This window comes from Pipistrellus kuhlii, unplaced genomic scaffold (genome assembly GCF_014108245.1).
Source record: "Pipistrellus kuhlii isolate mPipKuh1 unplaced genomic scaffold, mPipKuh1.p scaffold_m20_p_89, whole genome shotgun sequence".
NCBI classification, from domain to species: Eukaryota; Metazoa; Chordata; class Mammalia; order Chiroptera; family Vespertilionidae; genus Pipistrellus; species Pipistrellus kuhlii.
The window spans coordinates 78,647-96,331 of NW_023425594.1; the positions used below are offsets into that span (position 1 = coordinate 78,647).

Genomic DNA, 17,685 nt, shown 5'->3' on the forward strand with positions numbered 1-17,685 from the left:
GGAGACATTGTGTTTGAGGTGCCATCTCGGCGAACCCCGTTATCTTCTGTCTTATCCACGCCAGACCCCAGCCATCTTCCTGTCACCCCACAACCAGCCACCGTCTCGCTTTGTTCACTTCGCCTTTTCATTTCCTCCGTAGATGTGTGTGTGTGTGTGTGTGTGTGTGTGTGCGCGCACGCACATGCACACACACACACACACACAAGCACATCCGCCAGAGCATGTGTGTTTACTGTGACAGCAGCAGGTGTGGTCCATGTGTGGCGTGTTGGCTTCAGAGAGAAACCACAGGCTGTGACGGCCGGATCTGTAAAACCTGACAAGTCCTAATGGCCGCCAGGGGTGACAATTCACCGCGGAGATGCTAAGGGCTCTGAGTATCAGCACACTCACCAGCTGTGAGTTGTTCCAGCGAAAGAACCAAAGCAAACCCCGCCGGGGCTAAGGGTTCAAGGACGGAGGCTCAGAGGAACCAGGACACTCGTTAGAAGCTCCGAGGGCTTCCCTGAGGCTGCATTGGTGAGTCGGGACCCTGTGTGTGGAGCATCCACCGGTGAGCTCATGGGGAGCCCTGTCTAGGACACAGCCAGATTCTAACCTCCAGAAGCCAGAGCCGGTCCCCGGCATCACCACGTGGCACCCTGAGCCGTCCATCCGTCCTCCGGCTCCAGACTCCCCCGGCCAGTCCCCCGGAAGCTCCAAGGATAGCAGTCTGAAGCCTGCTGCGTCAGCTCTTCCAGCAGCCAGAACGGGACGTTCAAACATCTAACAAATATCAAACAGCAGTTGGCTACAATAAAAAAGAAGTCATAGCTCTGAGGCGAATGCTCATGTACGTGTAAACAGTTGTAACTAAAACAATCAGACAAGTCGCAGTGGAAATGCTTGCCAGTCCGGATTGGATTTAGTGAGGACAGTGTGGAGAATGTGGTGACAAAGGACCTTGTCTCTGACTATATCCACACGGATACGTCTCCAAGGGATTCGACTCGCAAATACCCCCTTGGTTGGCCACTATGTCTACAAAGATGGAATGAATGGCCAGGTTAATGCTGTGTGTTTCCACTGCACAGATGTTAGCTATTTCTCATTTATTATGTGTTCCCACTGTTGAAACTTGTAGCCTCTAAGAGAGAATTAAAGAATATGGGGTCATAATTGCTGTATTATTAAATGTGCATACCTTGGTATTAAAGATGTGTCCTTGCAAGCGTAGGCACCTTCCCAGCTGTCTGTGCGAGTTTCGCCCGAGGCAGTGGCGGCTGGGGGGTCCTCTAGAAAGACCATGGGGCTGGGGGTTTAGGGGAGCCTGCTCTCAGGGTGCACTCCCCTGTGTGTGCACACTCCCCCTGTCTCTGTGATGGGAAGCTGGGTTGCCTCGGGAGTGCTTGGTGATGTCATCCTGGTGTTTTTCAGGGGAAGGATTCACAGCACGTTCGCTCACAGGTACGTTCCACACCGAAATCCAGTGGTCTCAGCTCAGCTGTAAATGAGCAGTGACTAGAGCACCCAGGCCACCTGGTGTGCTTCCTGGCCTTAAGAGAAGCACACCTGCTGGCGACTTAAGGAAACATTGGTCCGCTCTGTCACTTGGAGATCCACATATACGTGTTTTTGTTTTTTTTAATATATATTTTATTGATTTTTTACAGAGAGGAGGATAGAGGGATAGAGAGCTAGAAACGTCGATGAGAGAGAAACATCGACTAGCTGCCTCTTGCACATCCCCTACCGGGGATGTGCCCGCAACCAATGTACATGCCCTTGACCGGAATCGAACCTGGGACCTTTCAGTCTGCAGACCGATGCTCTACCACTGAGCCAAACCGGTTTTGGCAACATATACGTGTTTTTAAAACATATTTTATTGGTTTTTTACAGAGAGGAAGCGAGAGGGACAGAGAATTAGAAACATCGATGAGCAACATCAATCAGCTGCCTCCCGCACGCGCCCCACTGGGGATGTGCCCGCAACCAAGGGACATGCCCTTGACCGGAATCCACTGGCCTGCGGACTGAAAGGTCCGGTCAAGGGCATGTCCCTTGGTTGCGGGCACAAACCCAGGTGGGAGGTGTGCAGGAGGCAGCTGATCCATGTTTGTAACTCTATCCCTCTCTCTTTCTCTCTGTAAAAATTTCATAAAATATACTTAAAATAACTAGCCAGTTCTAAGCTGTTTCCCGGGCTCTCCCTTGCCTTTCCTGTAGGATAAAACTTCTGGGCGGAGTTGGAGGTCCAGGAGTTTAGTAAAGTGTTAGGGCGGGACTTCCGGCATTCACTTGGCGGTTATGTCCCGAGAGAAGTCAGAGGCCGAGGGCGATTCCGCGCCTGGCACTTGCCTCGCCTGCGGGCGAAGGTCTCGGGCCGCTGCCTCCGCCAGCTGTGCCCCCTGACAAGTGGTGGGTCCAAGCGGCGTTCAAGGCTTCAGGGGAGAAGGTGGGGTTGGACAGCTCCCCACATCCGGTGGTCTGGGAGGGGAAAGTACAAAACCCAGGAGGCTCCGCGGCTCTGGGCCAATCACGGCGCGCTGGTGGGGCGGGACTTCCGGTCCCTGAAGGAAGTCATCTGCCTGTGCTCGGTCGCTCTCTCCGGCAGTGGACGCGACACGCGGGGACTGAGCTCGGGGCGCGCCCCTCAGCCGGGAGTGGGTGGCGGTCGCCTGAGGCGGAGGCACCCGCCACGGCCTCCGCCCGCCCGTCCGGACTGCGCTCTCCCGCGGTGTCCCGCCACGGCGGCGGCGCAGGTGCACCCGGCGCAGGTGAGCGCACGGCGGTTCGGAGCGGGCTCCCTGGCCCGGCGGAGGCCGCGTCCGCCGCAGGGTCCCTCCTGGACCCGGCTGTTTGTGTGGAGCAGCGTCATCTCGCCGCCACCGCCAACGGCTCCTCCAGACCCCCCCTGCCCCTGCACCCCAGCCGACCTCTGACCTCCGTTCTCCGCTGACCGTGCCCAGGTCTCCTCCATCCCCGACCTTTGTCCTTGCAGTGGCTTTTTAACTTACCTTAAATTTATTGCAGAAACGAAGGGAGAGAGAGAGAGAGAGAGAGAGAGAGAGAGAGAGAGAGTAACGGTGAGAGAGAATCGTTGATTGGCTGCCTCCTGCACGCCCCCCATTGGGAATGGCAACCCCCTGCCCTGGCCTGGAATCCAACAGTGAGGTCCTGGTTCATAGGGTTTTGCTCACCCACTGAGCCACAGGCAAGATGAGACTGTGTCTCTTATTTATTCTTGTTTTTTAAGATATTTTTATTGATTTCAGAGAGGAAGGGAGGAGAGAGAGAGAAACATCAATGATCAGAGAGAATCATCAATTGGCCCCACACTGGGGACCAAGCCTAAAACCCAGACAAATGCCCTTGACCAGAATCGAACCTGAGACCCTTCAGTCCACAGGCCGAGGCTCTATCCACTGAGCCAAACCAGTTAGGGCAGTGGTCAGCAAACTCATTAGTCAACAGAGCCAAATATCAACAGCACGATTGAAATTTCTTTGGATAGCCACATTTTTTAAACTTAAGCTTCTTCTAACACCACTTCTTCAACAAAGACTTGCCCAGGCCATGGATGGTATTTTGTGGAAGAGCCACACTCAAGGGGCCAAAGAGCCGTATGTGGCTCTCAAGCCACAGTTAGTGCTGAATGCCGCAAGGCCTTCCCCCACTGCTCCACGTTCATCGTGCATAAGAGGGCCCACACTGGGGAAAAGCCTTTTGAGTGTAAGGAATGTGGCAAAGCCTTCAGCACTAGGAAAGACCTCATCAAACACATCAGCATCCACACCAGAGAGGAGCCTTACAAGTGCGGTGAGTGTGGGAAGGCTTTTAGCCGCAGGTCAGGTTTCACAAGGCACCAGTGGGTTCACAGAGGAAAAAAGTCCTGTGAGTGCAGCGAGTGTGGGAAAACCTTCTGCTGGAGCACCAACCTCATCCAACACACCGTCATCCACACCGAGGAGAAGTCCTGTGACTGAATGGAGTGTGGAAAGGGCTTTGGTCACAGCTCATCCCTCAGTCAGCATCAAAAAGTTCACACTGGGAGATACCCTGTCAGTGTAACAGAAGTGGGAAAACCCTTCCCAAGTGGACAATCCTCAGCAACCTTCCAGAACTGTGGTGGGAAAACTTTGAATGTAAACACTGTGGAAAATATTTTACCAGAATCTGGTCGTTTATACCAAAGAATCCCCCCAGGTTTCCCTATTAGAGAAAACCTGCTGCAGGATATCAATTGTCATCTAATGAGTCATGTTGGGAATGATTCAGCCTAGAGTCTTATTCTGCATCTGAGAATTCATCCAAGAGAGTGATCTGATCACTACTGTGCACTTAGCAAAACCGCCAGCCACATTTGTTGCAGCTTTACACTGCGAAATTATCTCAGGGATATTTAAACAAAGCAAGAGGAGACGGAGAAGTGAGAGACAATTGCAAGCGCTGTTTCCTTCAGACTTCCCTGAGAAGCGTACGGCAAACTGTCATCCCTCATGCCCTAGGGGAAGCGAGCTGGTTTGTTTCAGATGTCAGAAGACCTTATTCCGCCATTTGTCTTGTGTATACATTTACTGCCCTCCGGTATCGGGAGAGTTAGACGGTTGAAGGTATGTCTGACAACACTGATGGAACGCTTTTGTTCCACAACATTGTCTCTACCTGTGAGCAGCACGAGTCTATGAGAAATAGGAAGGCTTTAAGAGAGAAATGCTTTTATATTGAGATGTACGTATCGTACAGGAGAAGCCTATGAGACATATTTCCTGTTGAAAATGACAAAACATTGAAAAAAAAAAAAAGGTGTATTGCCCTGTATGGTTTGGCTCAATGAGTAGAGTGTCAGTCTGTGGACTGAAAGGTTCGATTCTGGCCAAGGGCACATGCCTGTGTTGCGGGCTTGGTCCCCAGTTTGAGGTGATTCTCTCTCATCATTGAGGTTTCTATCACCCTCTCACTTTCCCTTCCTCTCTGAAATCAATAAAATGTATTAAAAAAAAAAGGGGGGGAGGTGGGAGGGGGGTGTATGTGTCAATTGGAAATTTTAAAAGATGTTATGGCTTTAACCACCCCAAAGGCATTCCTCATCTTTATCTACTTGGTTGGTTGTTTGTTTTTCCCCCTCTGTTTTTCTGTGGGGTGAGGATGGCAGTGTGGCTCTGTAACCTTCCCTGATGGATCCCAGTTATACCCTCTGATTGTGATCTCTGAGCTCCTTCACTCCTTCAAGAGGCTTCCATCTCAACCATTTTCTCCGGTTTGAATTTGAGCCAAAAGAAAATACTTGGCTGGACTAAGTTAAAGAAGAATGTTAAAGTCAGAGAAACGCAAAATGCCCCATTGGATGCCTGAAATCAAGCATAGTCCTGAATCCCCCTTTACATGTTTTATTTCCTGTACATATTAGCTATATATAGCGTGGATATGCTGAAAAGATTCACGTCCTGGGTGAGCCGTAGTAGGTACACTGTGATTTCATCCTGCAATTTAGTTTATGAATTACTTCTGGACTTTTCCATTTAATATTTTTTTAAAACGTGGGTGTTTTCAAGAGAAAGCGAAACCCACCCCAATGTTTGGAGACTCGGCTCTATTTCCGGTCTGTTTCCATGGAGAAGAAGCCGCGCATGCGCTCGGAGGCGCCATAGCCCGCCTTGCCTAGCTGCTGGGCCAATGGCGGCGCAGGAGAGGGGCGTTTCCTGCGGCGGGGGCGGGACTTCCTGTCCATTTCCGGAGTCCTTCCTCGGGGGCGGCTGCTGGTTGGCCCGGGACCACGTGGCCCCCGGCGCCCCCGCGTGGGCGCGACTCCGGGGCTGAGCCGGGAGACGGCGACGCGTCCGCAGCCCCCGCGCCCGAGCGACGGCGGCGCCCCGACCGCCAGCGGCCGCGCCCCGGGCCCTCTCGCTCCGGCGCCGGGAGGGAGCCGCGCGCCCGGGGTCCCCGCCCGGCCACCTGCCCCCCGGGAACCCCCCTCTCCGGCCCCGCGGCCGGGGCGGCCGCGCTGATGAGTTCCGCGCAGGTGAGGGGGGGCCCCGGGGCCTCACCTGTCGGCCTTCCTGGTCCCCCCCGACCCCCGCTCCCGGCGGTGACGGCGGCCCGGGTCCGGGCGTCCCCGCGAGGGGTCCTCTCCGGGCCGGGGCCGGCGGCCGGGCCTCGGGTGGTGCGCAGGGAGGGGAGGCCGGGCAGGGCGGCCCGGGCCCGGGCACAGGCCTGGAGGTGGCGCCGGGTGCGGAGGGGGTGCCCGGGGCGGGAGTCGGGGCTGGCGGGGCCGCCTGGGGAGCGGGGTTTCCCGAGGGAAAGTTCGGGGAACGGAGGACCGGGCGGATGTAACGCTTGTCACGGTCCTCGGGGGCCCCCTGGCGGCGGAGCGGAGACTGGCAGTGAGGCGGGCGGGAGGGCGGGCGGGGAGCGGGTGGAGAGATGGACGGCCTGGGAGCCCCAGTGGCTGGAGGGTCTGGGCGATCCCGGACACCGGGAGACCGGGCCGGCGGGGGAGTGTGGGGGGCCCCTCCTGCCAGACCCGCCGCCCACACGGTACTGTACCCGGACCGTCCGAGGGCCCCCCCCCCTCCCTCAGAGCTTATGGGTTGAAAACACGATTATCTCACCTCTCTAGAGGTCTGACCACCCGGCCACACCTCCAGGCCTCCGCTCACCGTGGGAGCAGGGAGGGCTGGGAGGGAGGCCGGGGAGCAGGGGGAGCTGGGAGGGGTGCCCGTGTGGGCAGGGAGGGCTGAGGGGTTCCCTGCTGCCTGAGGGCTGACCTGTCCCCTCCCGCAGGCCCGGGTGACCTTCGAGGACGTGTTCGTGTACTTCTCCCGGGAGGAGTGGGGGCTCCTGGACGAGGCCCAGCGACGCCTGTACCGCGACGTGATGCTGGAGAACTTCACCCTCGTGTCCTCGCTGGGTGAGTCCCCCTCGGGCACCTGTTGCTCCGGGGAATTCCCCCGGCTTCTGGGTTATCCCGCAGGTTCTCTGGGTCACGCATCGGACACCTCCCATGGGCACCTGCAGCTCGAGGCCTCTGTGACGTCGGGGTCACGCTGTCCGGACTGCCGTCTCTCCTCCCGGCTCAGACTGGGGGCGAAGCTCCTTTCAAGGTCATACATCGAATCCAGGGGCTGGTCATAGCGTCCTCAGTTTTGCCTTTTCCTTTTTTTTTTTTTTTTTTTTTTAAATATGTTTTTCTTGGTTTCATAGAGGAGGCGAGAGGGAGGGAGAGAGCTAGAAGCATCAGTGATGAGAGGAAATCATTGACTGACTCCCTCTTGCACACACCCCCACTAGGGATCGAGCCCGAAACCCAGGCATGTACCTTCGACCGGAATCAAACCCAGTCGAATGGCCCGGGGCCCTTTAGTCCACACCCTGACACTCCATCCACTGAGCCACACTGGCCGGGCCCTTCCGGTTTCCCTGCCACGTTGTCTTCATGAGCAGGAAACAAGGCAGTTGATGTCTGAGAGCGTGAGACAATGTACGAGATAGATTTTCTTCTTTTTTTTTATTTTTTTATTAAATATATGTTTATTGATTTTGTACAGAGAGGAAGGGAGAGGGATAGAGAGTTAGAAACATCGATGAGAGAGTCATCGATCAGCTGCCTCTTGCACACCCCCTACTGGGGATATGCCCGCAACCAAGGTACATGCCCTTGACCGGAATCGAATCTGGGACCTCTCAGTCCCCAAGCCGACGATCTATCCATTGAGCCAAACCGGTTTCGGCAGATTTTCTTATTTTTGTGACCCGTTTCCAGAAGCGACTTCCTGTCGGTTTTTTGGTTTTTTTTGCCATCTTCTCTCGATAAGGAAAGTTCTTTTGTTTTTATGTGTGGTTTTTTTGTAAATATTTTTTTTAATTCATTTATTTTAATATATTTTATTGACTTTTTACAGAGAGGAAGGGAGAGGGACAGAGAGCCAGAAACATCGATGAGGGAGAATCATCGACCAGCTGCCTCCTGCACACCCCCCACCGGGGATGTGCCCGCAACCAAGGCACATGCCCCTGACCGGAATCAAACCTGGGACCTTTCAGTCAGCAGACCTACGCTTTACCACTGAGCCAAACCGGTTTCGTCTGTAAATATTTTTATTGATTTCAGAGAGAAAAGGAGAAGGAGAGAGAAACGGAAACATCGATGAGAGAGAATCCTGGATCGGCTGCCTCCTGCTCGCCTGCTACTGGGGATGGAGCCCACAACCCGGGCCTGTGCCCTTGGCCGTAATCAAACCTGGGACCCTTCAGTCCACAGGCCAACACTCTGTCCACTGAGCCAAACTGGCCAGGGCACCAGATGTTTCCCAATACTCCCTTTCCTCTCCGTGGGGAGGCCACCCGGCTCCCTGCCGGCCACTCACCAGCCTTCTCTCCCCTCAGGACTCGCCGTGTCCCGGTCCCCTGCGGGCACCCACGCGGAGTAGGCGCAGAGCCCGGGCTCCTGGGAAGGGGCCGCAGCTCCAGGCCCCGCGGAGGAGACGGCGAGGCCCGGCCCCATGAGAAGCGGTGTGGCTCGGGGCGCGTCGAGGCCGGCCCACGGGACACCAGCTGCCCGCTGCATGGCGTGTCCCCGGGACTTCTGTCTGCTGCTCCTCAGCCCCGTGGGATTTGGTGGGATTGGTTCTCAGCCTCACCCGAGGGTACGTTTGTAGAAAGAGAAACGTGGATGTGGTGGAGATATGTGGACCAGGTGCCTCTCATACCTGCTCCCCGCTGAGGATCGAACCTGTGCCCCGGTTCCGACTCGGCCCCCGGCCCCCGGGCGTGCGGGACGGTGCTGCGGCCGCTGAGCTCCTGGCTCGTGTCCGGCTGTGCGCAGTCTGGCCCTGACCTGGGGTTCCTTGTCCCCACCCTCCACCCCGGCCCTGGGTCTCGTCTGCTCTTGGCTTCTTCCCTTTAACGGGCGGCTGTCCACGTGCCTGCTTTTTCCTCAAGACGAATGTCCGGCTGCAGCCAGACCTCTGCGGCCCTTCCACAGCACTCGGCCGTCACAGGGCCTCGGCCTTGGCCTTGGCAGACCGAGCCTCTCCTCCTCGCACTGTTCCATCCATGTGTGTGTGTGTGTGTGTGTGTGTGTGTATATATAGTTTTGTAATTGTTTTCAGAGAAAGGGAGGGAGAGAAACATCCATGAGAGAGAACCATCGGCTGCCTCCTGCACGCCCCACACTGGGGATGGAGCCTGCCACCCGGGCCTGTGCCCTGATGGGGACTCGAACCCTGACCTCCTGGGTCATAGGTCGGCGCTCACTCACGGAGCCACGTGGCCGGGCTGTGTCCATCCTTACACCCTCTCCCCTGAGGGCCCCCCCCTGAGCGCCCTCCCTCCTCCCTGACGTGACATGGGGGGGAGGAAAGATGTGACAGAAGGGAGAGCACGGGGGCTACTCTCCGGTTCCCTGCGAGCCCAGGGCAGTTCCTCAGGATGCTGCTGGGGGCGGGGACAGCGGGGCTTGGGGTGAAACGGCCTCCTCCCTTCACCTGACCCTCTGCCCTCCCCCCAGAGCACGCACAGGTGTTCCCTGAAAGCTTCCTTGGTTGCAAACGCTGTCTCGTGAGAATCACCTGGTGGAGGTGTTAAAACACAGATTCCTGATAGCACTTCTTATAGTTGGGATCCGGGAATCTGTGTTTTAACAACTCCACCAGGTGATTCTCATAATGAGAGAAGTTTGAAGACCTCTGCTTTAGGGCCTAAAGCAGCTCATTTATGAAGCCCTTAGGGTAGGGGTGTCGAACTCAATCAGAGAAGGGGCCAAAATCTAAAACCCAGCCTAAATCGCGGGCCGAATGGTTTACTGAACAGTCATAAACTGTCATTGTGATGGAAACGCAGCGGAGTGCAGTGATGACAGCGCGGTGCAGGCCACATTGCAAGGCCTGGCTGGACGGATTTGGCCCTCGGGCCTTGTGTTTGACACATGTGCCTTAGGGTAAGGTGACCAGACGTCCGACTTTTGGCGGGACAGTCCCGATTTCCAACAATCTGTCCCACATCCAGCGGCGTTTTAAAAAAACCCTGATTTTTTCAAAAAATCGGGACATTTTTATTTTATTTTTTAATTTAAAAAAAAATACTTTATTGATTTTTTACAGAGAGGAAGGGAGAGAGATAGAGAGCTAGAAACATTGATGAGAGAGAAACATCGACCAGCTGCCTCTTGCACACCTCTTACCGGGGATGTGCCCGCAACCAATGTACATGCCCTTGACCGGAATCGAACCTGGGACCTTTCAGTCCGCAGACCAACGCTCTACTGCTGAGCCAAACCGGTTTCGGCAAAAAAATCGGGACTTTTTTAAAACGGTGCGGGACAAATTGTTAGAAATGGGGACGTCTGGTCACCCTACCTTAGGGCCTACAAAGGTCATCTATGGAGCTTTAGGGCCCACAGGAGGGCTCCCTGATCCAGGCTGTACCTAAGGAGATACGTGCTCACCTGTGCAGGGTGCGCTGTGCTGTGCTGTGCGGGTTAAGACCATTCAAGGCCTCCGATCCATGGATGACTTGTTTGTTTTTGAGATGCTAGAGCTGACACGATATTGTGTAAGTTTAAGACAGAAAGTATATGTATCCGATAGGTTTGTGTTGCACAGTGGTGGCCGTCTGGCATCAGCGGACCCCTCCATGGTGTCCTCTGTGGTGGGAACAAGGACCACGTGTGATGATGTCATTTTCTGTAGCCTCTGTCCTGGGTGCTGTCTCACTCATCTCAGCATAATGTCCTTAAGGTCCACCCGTGTTTCACATGTGACAGGATTTCCTCCTGTCTGCTGGTTGAATGATACTCCAGTGTGTGTGTGTGTGTGTGTGTGTGTGTGTGTGTATCACACCTTCTTTTATCCATTCATCCATTGCTGGCCCCTAGGCTGTCCGCACTTCTTGGCTGTTGTGGGCAATGCTGTAATAAACACGCGGGTGCATATGTCTCCTCAGTAGCATGTTTTCTTTTCCTTTGGCTCAATACCCAGAAGTGGAATTGCTGGATCATAAGACTTATTTTTAATTTTTTTACATATACTTTTTATTGACTTCATAGAGGAAGGAGGAGGGAGGGAGTGAGAGAGAAACATGAATGATGAGAGAGAATCATGGATCAGCTGCCTCCTGCATGCCCCAAACGGGATGAGCCCACAGCCTGGGCATGTGCCCTTGACCAGAATGAACCTAGGATCCTCAGGCACTCTACCCACTGAACTACACCAGCCAGGGCTTATCTAACTTCTTGATGGCATCCATTCTTAAAGGTGTGAGGTGATATCATGGGGGAGGGGGGATTAGTTTGTTTAACTGATTTTTAGGGAGAGGGATAGAGGGATACAAACACAGATGAGAGAGGAACTTCCATCAACTGGCTGCCTCCTGCATGGCCTCCCCTGGGGACCCAGGGGCAACTGGGACATGTGCCGTGACCTCCTGGTTCATAGATCCAGTCTTAACCACTGAGCAACACTAACACTAGCCAGGCCCTTGCTCAATTTAAATCTCAGTTCCCTCCCCCTAAATACGTACATAAGTCTCCAGTGCCCAAAGGTGAGAGAGGCTCGAAGCACCTTCCAGGATTAAGGAATGGATCACCTGCAGGAAGACTGGCACGGTCTCTCTCCCCGCCCACCACGGAAATAGGGCGCGTCCCCTTTAAGACGACTCTATTCCCCACTGAAGTCCTTGGCGCCGCCCTCACCAGAACCTCAGGTGCCAGCGCAACGAACTGCGTTACCCAGAAGCCTGTGCCCTGCGCATGCGCGTTGTGTCACGGCCACTCCGAAGATGGCGTTTCCTGGCGCCCAGTCAGGCCGGGCAGAGGCGGGACTTCCGGCGCCGGCGCCATGACGTACTCATCCCGCGCCGGGACTGTCAGTCCACTCGGGCGGGCAGTTGAGGCTCGGAGTTCGGGGACCGGAGCCACAGGGACGGTTCCGGGGGAAGGACGGCCCCGCGCGTGCGGGGCGCGCCATGGTCCCCTCAGGGCGGCGGGCGGCCCTGCGCCCAGGTGCCCGCGGGGGCCGCGCTCTGCCCGCGCCCCGTCCGGCCCGGGCCCCGGCGGCGCTTCCCTGAGGAGCCGGAGCGCGAGGGCCCGGCTCCCGCGCGACCTCAGCCCCTGGCCCCGGCCGCGGGCGGCTGTGCGGCTGCGGGTCCCCATGGCGGCCGCCGCGCCCACGGACCCGGCCGCGGTGAGTGGCGGGAGGCGCTCCCTCCTCCGGCGGCCCCTCCGCCGACCCAGGCGAGGCTCCGCGCCCGGCGTCCGCGGCGGGAGGTGTGCACGGGCCCCGGGCCCCGGCACTGTCCCCTCCACCCTCCACCCCCCCGGAGGCGGGAGAGCTGCGGGAGGAGCCCCTGGTCTCCGCTGCGTCCGGTGAGGCCAGGGAGGCAGCGGAGGAGGGAGCCGGCTCCCGTCACGTCCAGGGCACCTCTCGGGGCCTCTGCTGGCGGCGGTGGGAGGGGTGGGCCAGAGGAGGGAGGGGACCCGCCTTGGGTGTCAGCGGGCTCCCTCTGACTGCAGAGAGGAGAGTTGGGGGCGGGGGCGGGGGCAGGGAGGCCTAGGGAGGCTGCTGCACCTGCCCCAGGGTGGGGATGGGACGGGGCACCAGAGTGGTTGGTGGCCGTGAGGGTTAGAGAAGCCTGTGGGCTTTGTATGTGGTGGTGGTGGTTTTTGTTGTTTTTAACCCACCCCACTGATTTTTTTAAAGCACACACACTCACACACACACACACAGCTGGGGGCTGTGGAGGACAGGGACTGGGGGTGCCCATGTGAGCAGGGAGGGCTGGGAGGGAGGCCGGGGAGCTGGGAGGGAGGCGGGGATGAGGGGGGGCAGGGAGGGCTGAGGGGTTCCCTGCTGCCTGAGGGCTGACCTGTCCCCTCCCGCAGGCCCGGGTGACCTTCGAGGACGTGTTCGTGTACTTCCCCCGGGAGGAGTGGGGGCTCCTGGACGAGGCCCAGCGGCGCCTGTACCGCGACGTGATGCTGGAGAACTTCGTCCTCGTGTCCTCGCTGGGTGAGTCCCCCTCCGGCACCTCAGTCGTTTGCGTGGCAATCACCCCACGTTTGGCGGCTCACCCCGGTGAACAGTCACTGTCTGTCGGTGCAGGGAGCCCGGTCCCAGCTCCCCCAGCTCCTGGCTCAGGCCGTCCCTGTCCAGAAGGTTCAGCCACGCTGTCCCCTGAGCCGCGTGCCCCTCCCAGGCCCGTCCGGGGAGAATCCGCTTACTCACTCACGCATCTGTGTCCACAAGGTCCGTCCCCCACGCTTGTTGCCGGAGCAGAACTCCCCTGGCCGCGGGCCGAAGCCTCAGGGCCACCGGCCGGCCTTCCCGCCGCCCTCAGCATGGGAGCACCTGCTCTGAGCAGAGGGGACGCCCAGGGCGGACGCCGTTTTCTGACCTGAAAGCGACCTCCCTTCATTTTGCCTTATCCTGATCCTTCAAATGGGTCGGTCAGTCCGTCCACAGGGAAGCTTATCTCAGGGTGAGAGCATCAGGGGAGCATCCCGGAGTCTTCCCGGCGGCCTCCGCCTGCCCACACCCCCTCCGCCCTGGTGCATGGTCCCTGCTCCCAGGGGCAGCGTTCTGTCCAGTCGGGGCCGTGACATGAACCCTCTCCTTCCCTCCCTTAGCTCGGGGGTCAGGGCTGGGTCGTGTGCAGGACCCCTTCCTCGCTGGGGAGCCCCCACCTGCTGCCCAAAGCCGGAAGGGACAGGCTGGAGACGTGGGGCTCTCTCAGGTGGCTTTGGATTCTGCCCGGCGGTGCCTCTGTGTCCCGGGTTTGCCCTCGTTCTTGGCTGACGTACCCAGGGCCCTCGGCCAGAGCCTACAGGTGTTGCCGTGGTCACTTCTTGCCTCGGTCACTGGCTGTTCTGCCAGACACCTGAGGTCCATTCTGTGATGCTTAGAGGGCCTAGGCTGTCAGGGGGCCCTCCCTCGCCCCTCCTGGCTCCAGCGGGCCACCCCCAGCTGTGTGACACGCACGGGGGCCAGGGCTGCTCTTCCCGCCGTCCTCGCACCCGGCACAGCGTTTCTTCGCTTCCAGGTTGCTGGCCAGACGCCGACCACGCGGCAGCCCCTCCCGAGCAGAGCGCCCCTGCGGAGGCGTCGTGGGACGGGACGCCCGAGCCGGGTCCGTCTGTCCCGAGAGCCCAACCGTGGGAGGTGTGTGACCCGCTCCTCAGGGCCGCCGTGCCCCTGGGCGGCGTCCAGGGACCGCACCCCACGCAGGAGCCGTGCGCACGCGGCCCGGGTGCGAGAGGCCCCCCGGGCCGTGCAGACTCGGACCCGCAGGAGGAGGAGCGCGGCGCAGCGAGCCCCCGCAGCGGGGGCGGCGGTGGGGCCGCCCGCACGTCAGGGGGGCCCGTCCCTTGCGAGGAGGAGGGGACGGGCTTGCTGGGCAGCTCTGGCCTCCTCCGGCCCCGGACCCCTCACTGCGGGCTGAGCCCTCGCCAGGGGGCCGGGCTGGGCGAGCAGGGGCCTCCCGCCGAGGGGAGGCCCGTCGGAGTCCTGCCCCGAGGCAGCGTGTCCCAGGAGACGGGGGCTCCGGTTCACCACCGGAGGCTTCACGGCAGGGAGGCCGCACACGTGTGTGAGGAGTGCGGGAAGGCCTTCGCCCACCCGTCCCACCTCCGGGAGCACCGGAAGCTGCACCCGGGGAGGAGGCATTACACGTGCGGCGACTGCGGCAAGGCCTTCGGCCGCAAAGACACGCTGGCCCAGCACCGGCGGGTGCACACCGGGGAGCGGTCCTACGACTGCGGCGAGTGCGGCAAGGCCTACAGCCGGAGCTCCCACCTGGCGCAGCACCGGCGGGTGCACACCGGGGAGCGGCCCTACGCCTGCGGGGAGTGCGGCAAGGCCTTCAGCCGCAAGGACACGCTGGCCCAGCACCGGCGCTTCCACACGGGCGAGCGGCCCTACGCCTGCAGCCAGTGCGGGAAGCTCTTCAGCCAGAGCTCCCACCTGATGGAGCACTGGAGGATCCACACCGGGGCCCGGCCCTACGAGTGCGCCGAGTGCGGCAAGTTCTTCAGCCACAACTCCAGCCTCGTCAAGCACCGCAGGGTCCACACGGGCACCCGGGCCCACGTGTGCCCCAAGTGCGGGAAGGCGTTCGGCTGCAAGGACACGCTGGTGCAGCACCAGGTCACCCACACCGGGGCCCGGCCGCACGCCTGCGGCGCCTGCGGGAAGGCCTTCAGCCGCAAGGACACGCTGGTGCAGCACCAGAAGACCCACACGGGGGAGCGGCCGCACGCCTGCGGCGCCTGCGGGAAGCGCTTCAGCCACAACTCCAACCTGATCGTGCACCAGCGGGTCCACACGGGGGCCAAGCCCTACGCGTGCGGCGAGTGCGGGAAGCGCTTCAGCCACAACTCCAGCCTCGTCCTGCACCAGCGCGTGCACTCGGGCGCCAGGCCCTACGCGTGCGGCGAGTGCGGGAAGGCCTACATCAGCTCCTCCCACCTCGTCCAGCACAGGAAGGTGCACACGGGCGCCAGGCCCTACGCGTGCGGCGAGTGCGGGAAGCGCTTCAGCCGCAGCTCCAGCCTCGTCCTGCACCGGCGGGTGCACACGGGAGAAAAGCCGTACGTGTGCGGCGCCTGTGGGAAGGCCTACGGCAGGAGCTCCCACCTGGCCCGGCACCAGAAGGCTCACACGGGAGCGAGGCCTCACGACCGCGACGGCTTGGGGGGCCCTTTGGCGGCGTCTCTTGGACTCGGGTAGCCCCGGAGGCTCACGCCAGAGAAGGGCCTTAGGAGTGAGGGCGTGTGCCGCCTCCGTGTTCGTCCTCAGCGCCCGCACCGGAGGGCGCTGTGTGCGCACCGGCCTGCAGGGAGCCCCGTCCCTGCTTGCACCGGCCTGGGACACCCCTGGAGAGTCTTCATGAGGGACAGTGCGCTTTCCCAGCCGTCCGGTGCCTCTGGCAGAGCCATCGCTGCCGCCAGCTGCCAGGGTGCCACAGGTGTCAGTCACCCAGGATGCTCAGGGAAGGCAGACCCCTGCACACGCTCACTCCCTGGAGGGAATCCGAGTGTCCGAGCCACAGAAGGTCCTCACTTCCCTGACGGGGTTCTGATGGGCGTGGTCGAGCTCTGGCCCCAGGATCCGAGCGGGAGGCTGCTGGGGATTGCCCACACAGGCTTCTCTTCTCCAAGTAGCAGGGGCTCTAAGCACGAGAGCCGTGAGCCATTGGCCCTCTGCCACCCACACACCGTGGTCTGCTGCCCCGCTCCAGTGTGCCGCGGGGCAGGCCTGCAGGGGGCGTGGCAGCTCCAGGAGGCCTGCTCCCCGTGGGCCGTCCACTGAGAGGAACCCGGGTGCAGCCAGCACGCAGAGAGGGACACCTGTGTTGGCACCAACCTCGTGTGCCTGAGAAGGGACAGCAGGAGGGCAGAGGACAGGCCTCGGTCCACGTTGGCCCAGTTTGCACTATTGTCCGAGGCTCGAGAGAAGCGACTGGAGACCGTGTGTGCCTGAGCCTGCAGCCTGCGAGCCCAGGCTTCCTGGAGCCCGGAGTCCACGCTGAGAAACCGCCGGTGCTTCTGGGAGCACCGTGCTTAGGAGACGTCCCATCCTCCCCGGCACCTTTGGGGACCTCTGTCCCTGGATCCGTGCAGGAGCCGTCCCCGGTGACCAGAATGCATGGGCAGGTGTCAGCCGCTGGAGGGCCACAGGGCAGCGTGCGAGTCATGCTCCGTGTACAATATTGGACCTCTGCGCGGGGCTGACCGGCAGACGAGAGGGTCTGTGTCTGTTACAGAGGCCATCTACAAAGGCCGTCGAGGCAGAGAGGGCACAGGTCTCAGGACCTCGTGCGTCTGCGTCTCCTGTGTCTCCTCTCCTCCCTGGCTGCTGAGGCCTGGCCATCACTGCCCCGCACTGAGAGGAGGCGGGAGGGCCCGGAGGGCGGGTGTGTGACATGGAAATGGACCTCACGCCTCTCTCCGGGGCTCACCCTTCTACATCCTGGGGCCAGAGACCTGGTAGCACAAAATAGCTGCCACATGAGACGTGGCAGGAGGGAGGGCAAGTACGCGTATTTTTATCGAGGTGTGATTGGCATGAAAGACAGCACATATGAGGAGCGTGACATGCTTCGTAGTGTGTACATCATGTGTACAAGCCTGAGGAAACATGACCGAAACCAGGACAGTGACCATGTCCAACAGCAGCACAGGGGCCCTGTTAGAGGCCTTTCCTCCCAGCCTTTCAAACCGTTTCCCACAATTTGCAAACAGCAGCCTTTTCTAGGTTTTTGTGCTTTCTGCTGGAAATGGGATTCTGGTTCTTTTCACTAATCATAATGGTTTTCAGATGAACTCATCTTGTTACATGCACCAATGGTTCATTCATTTGTACTGTTAGGGGTTATTCCATTGTATGGATATTTGGGTGGTTTTCCAGTTTGGGGCTATTGCAAATAAAGCTGCTGTGAATATCATCAGTGTGTGTGATCCCTGAATGCATGGATGGACCACAGTTCACCCACCCACCCTCTGAAAGACGGCAAGGGCTACAGATAGCGTTTTTATTTTCATCTGAGGCAAAATGTTTATTGCTTTTTAAAGTTTCCCCTTGTAATTTTTCCTTTTGCCTAGAGCAGCGGTTCTCAACCTTCCTAATGCCTCGACCCTGTAATACAATTCCTCATGTGGTGGTGACCCCCAACCATAAAATTACTTTCATTGCTACTTTATAACTGTAA

The 17,685-nt window shown here is 59.1% G+C and overlaps 1 protein-coding gene across 1 annotated transcript in view; it reads left to right on the plus strand.

Moving 5' to 3' along the window:
• LOC118712389 (zinc finger protein 264-like) overlaps window positions 1-17,435 on the plus strand; it is a 52,672-nt gene extending 35,237 nt beyond the window's left edge. Inside the window, exon 6 of the mRNA XM_045577348.1 lies at window positions 14,721-17,435. Coding sequence (XP_045433304.1) covers window positions 14,721-15,704 — 984 coding nt within the window. The 3' untranslated portion in view covers window positions 15,705-17,435. The remainder of the gene's footprint in view (window positions 1-14,720) is intronic.
• Window positions 17,436-17,685: the final 250 nt, after the last annotated feature.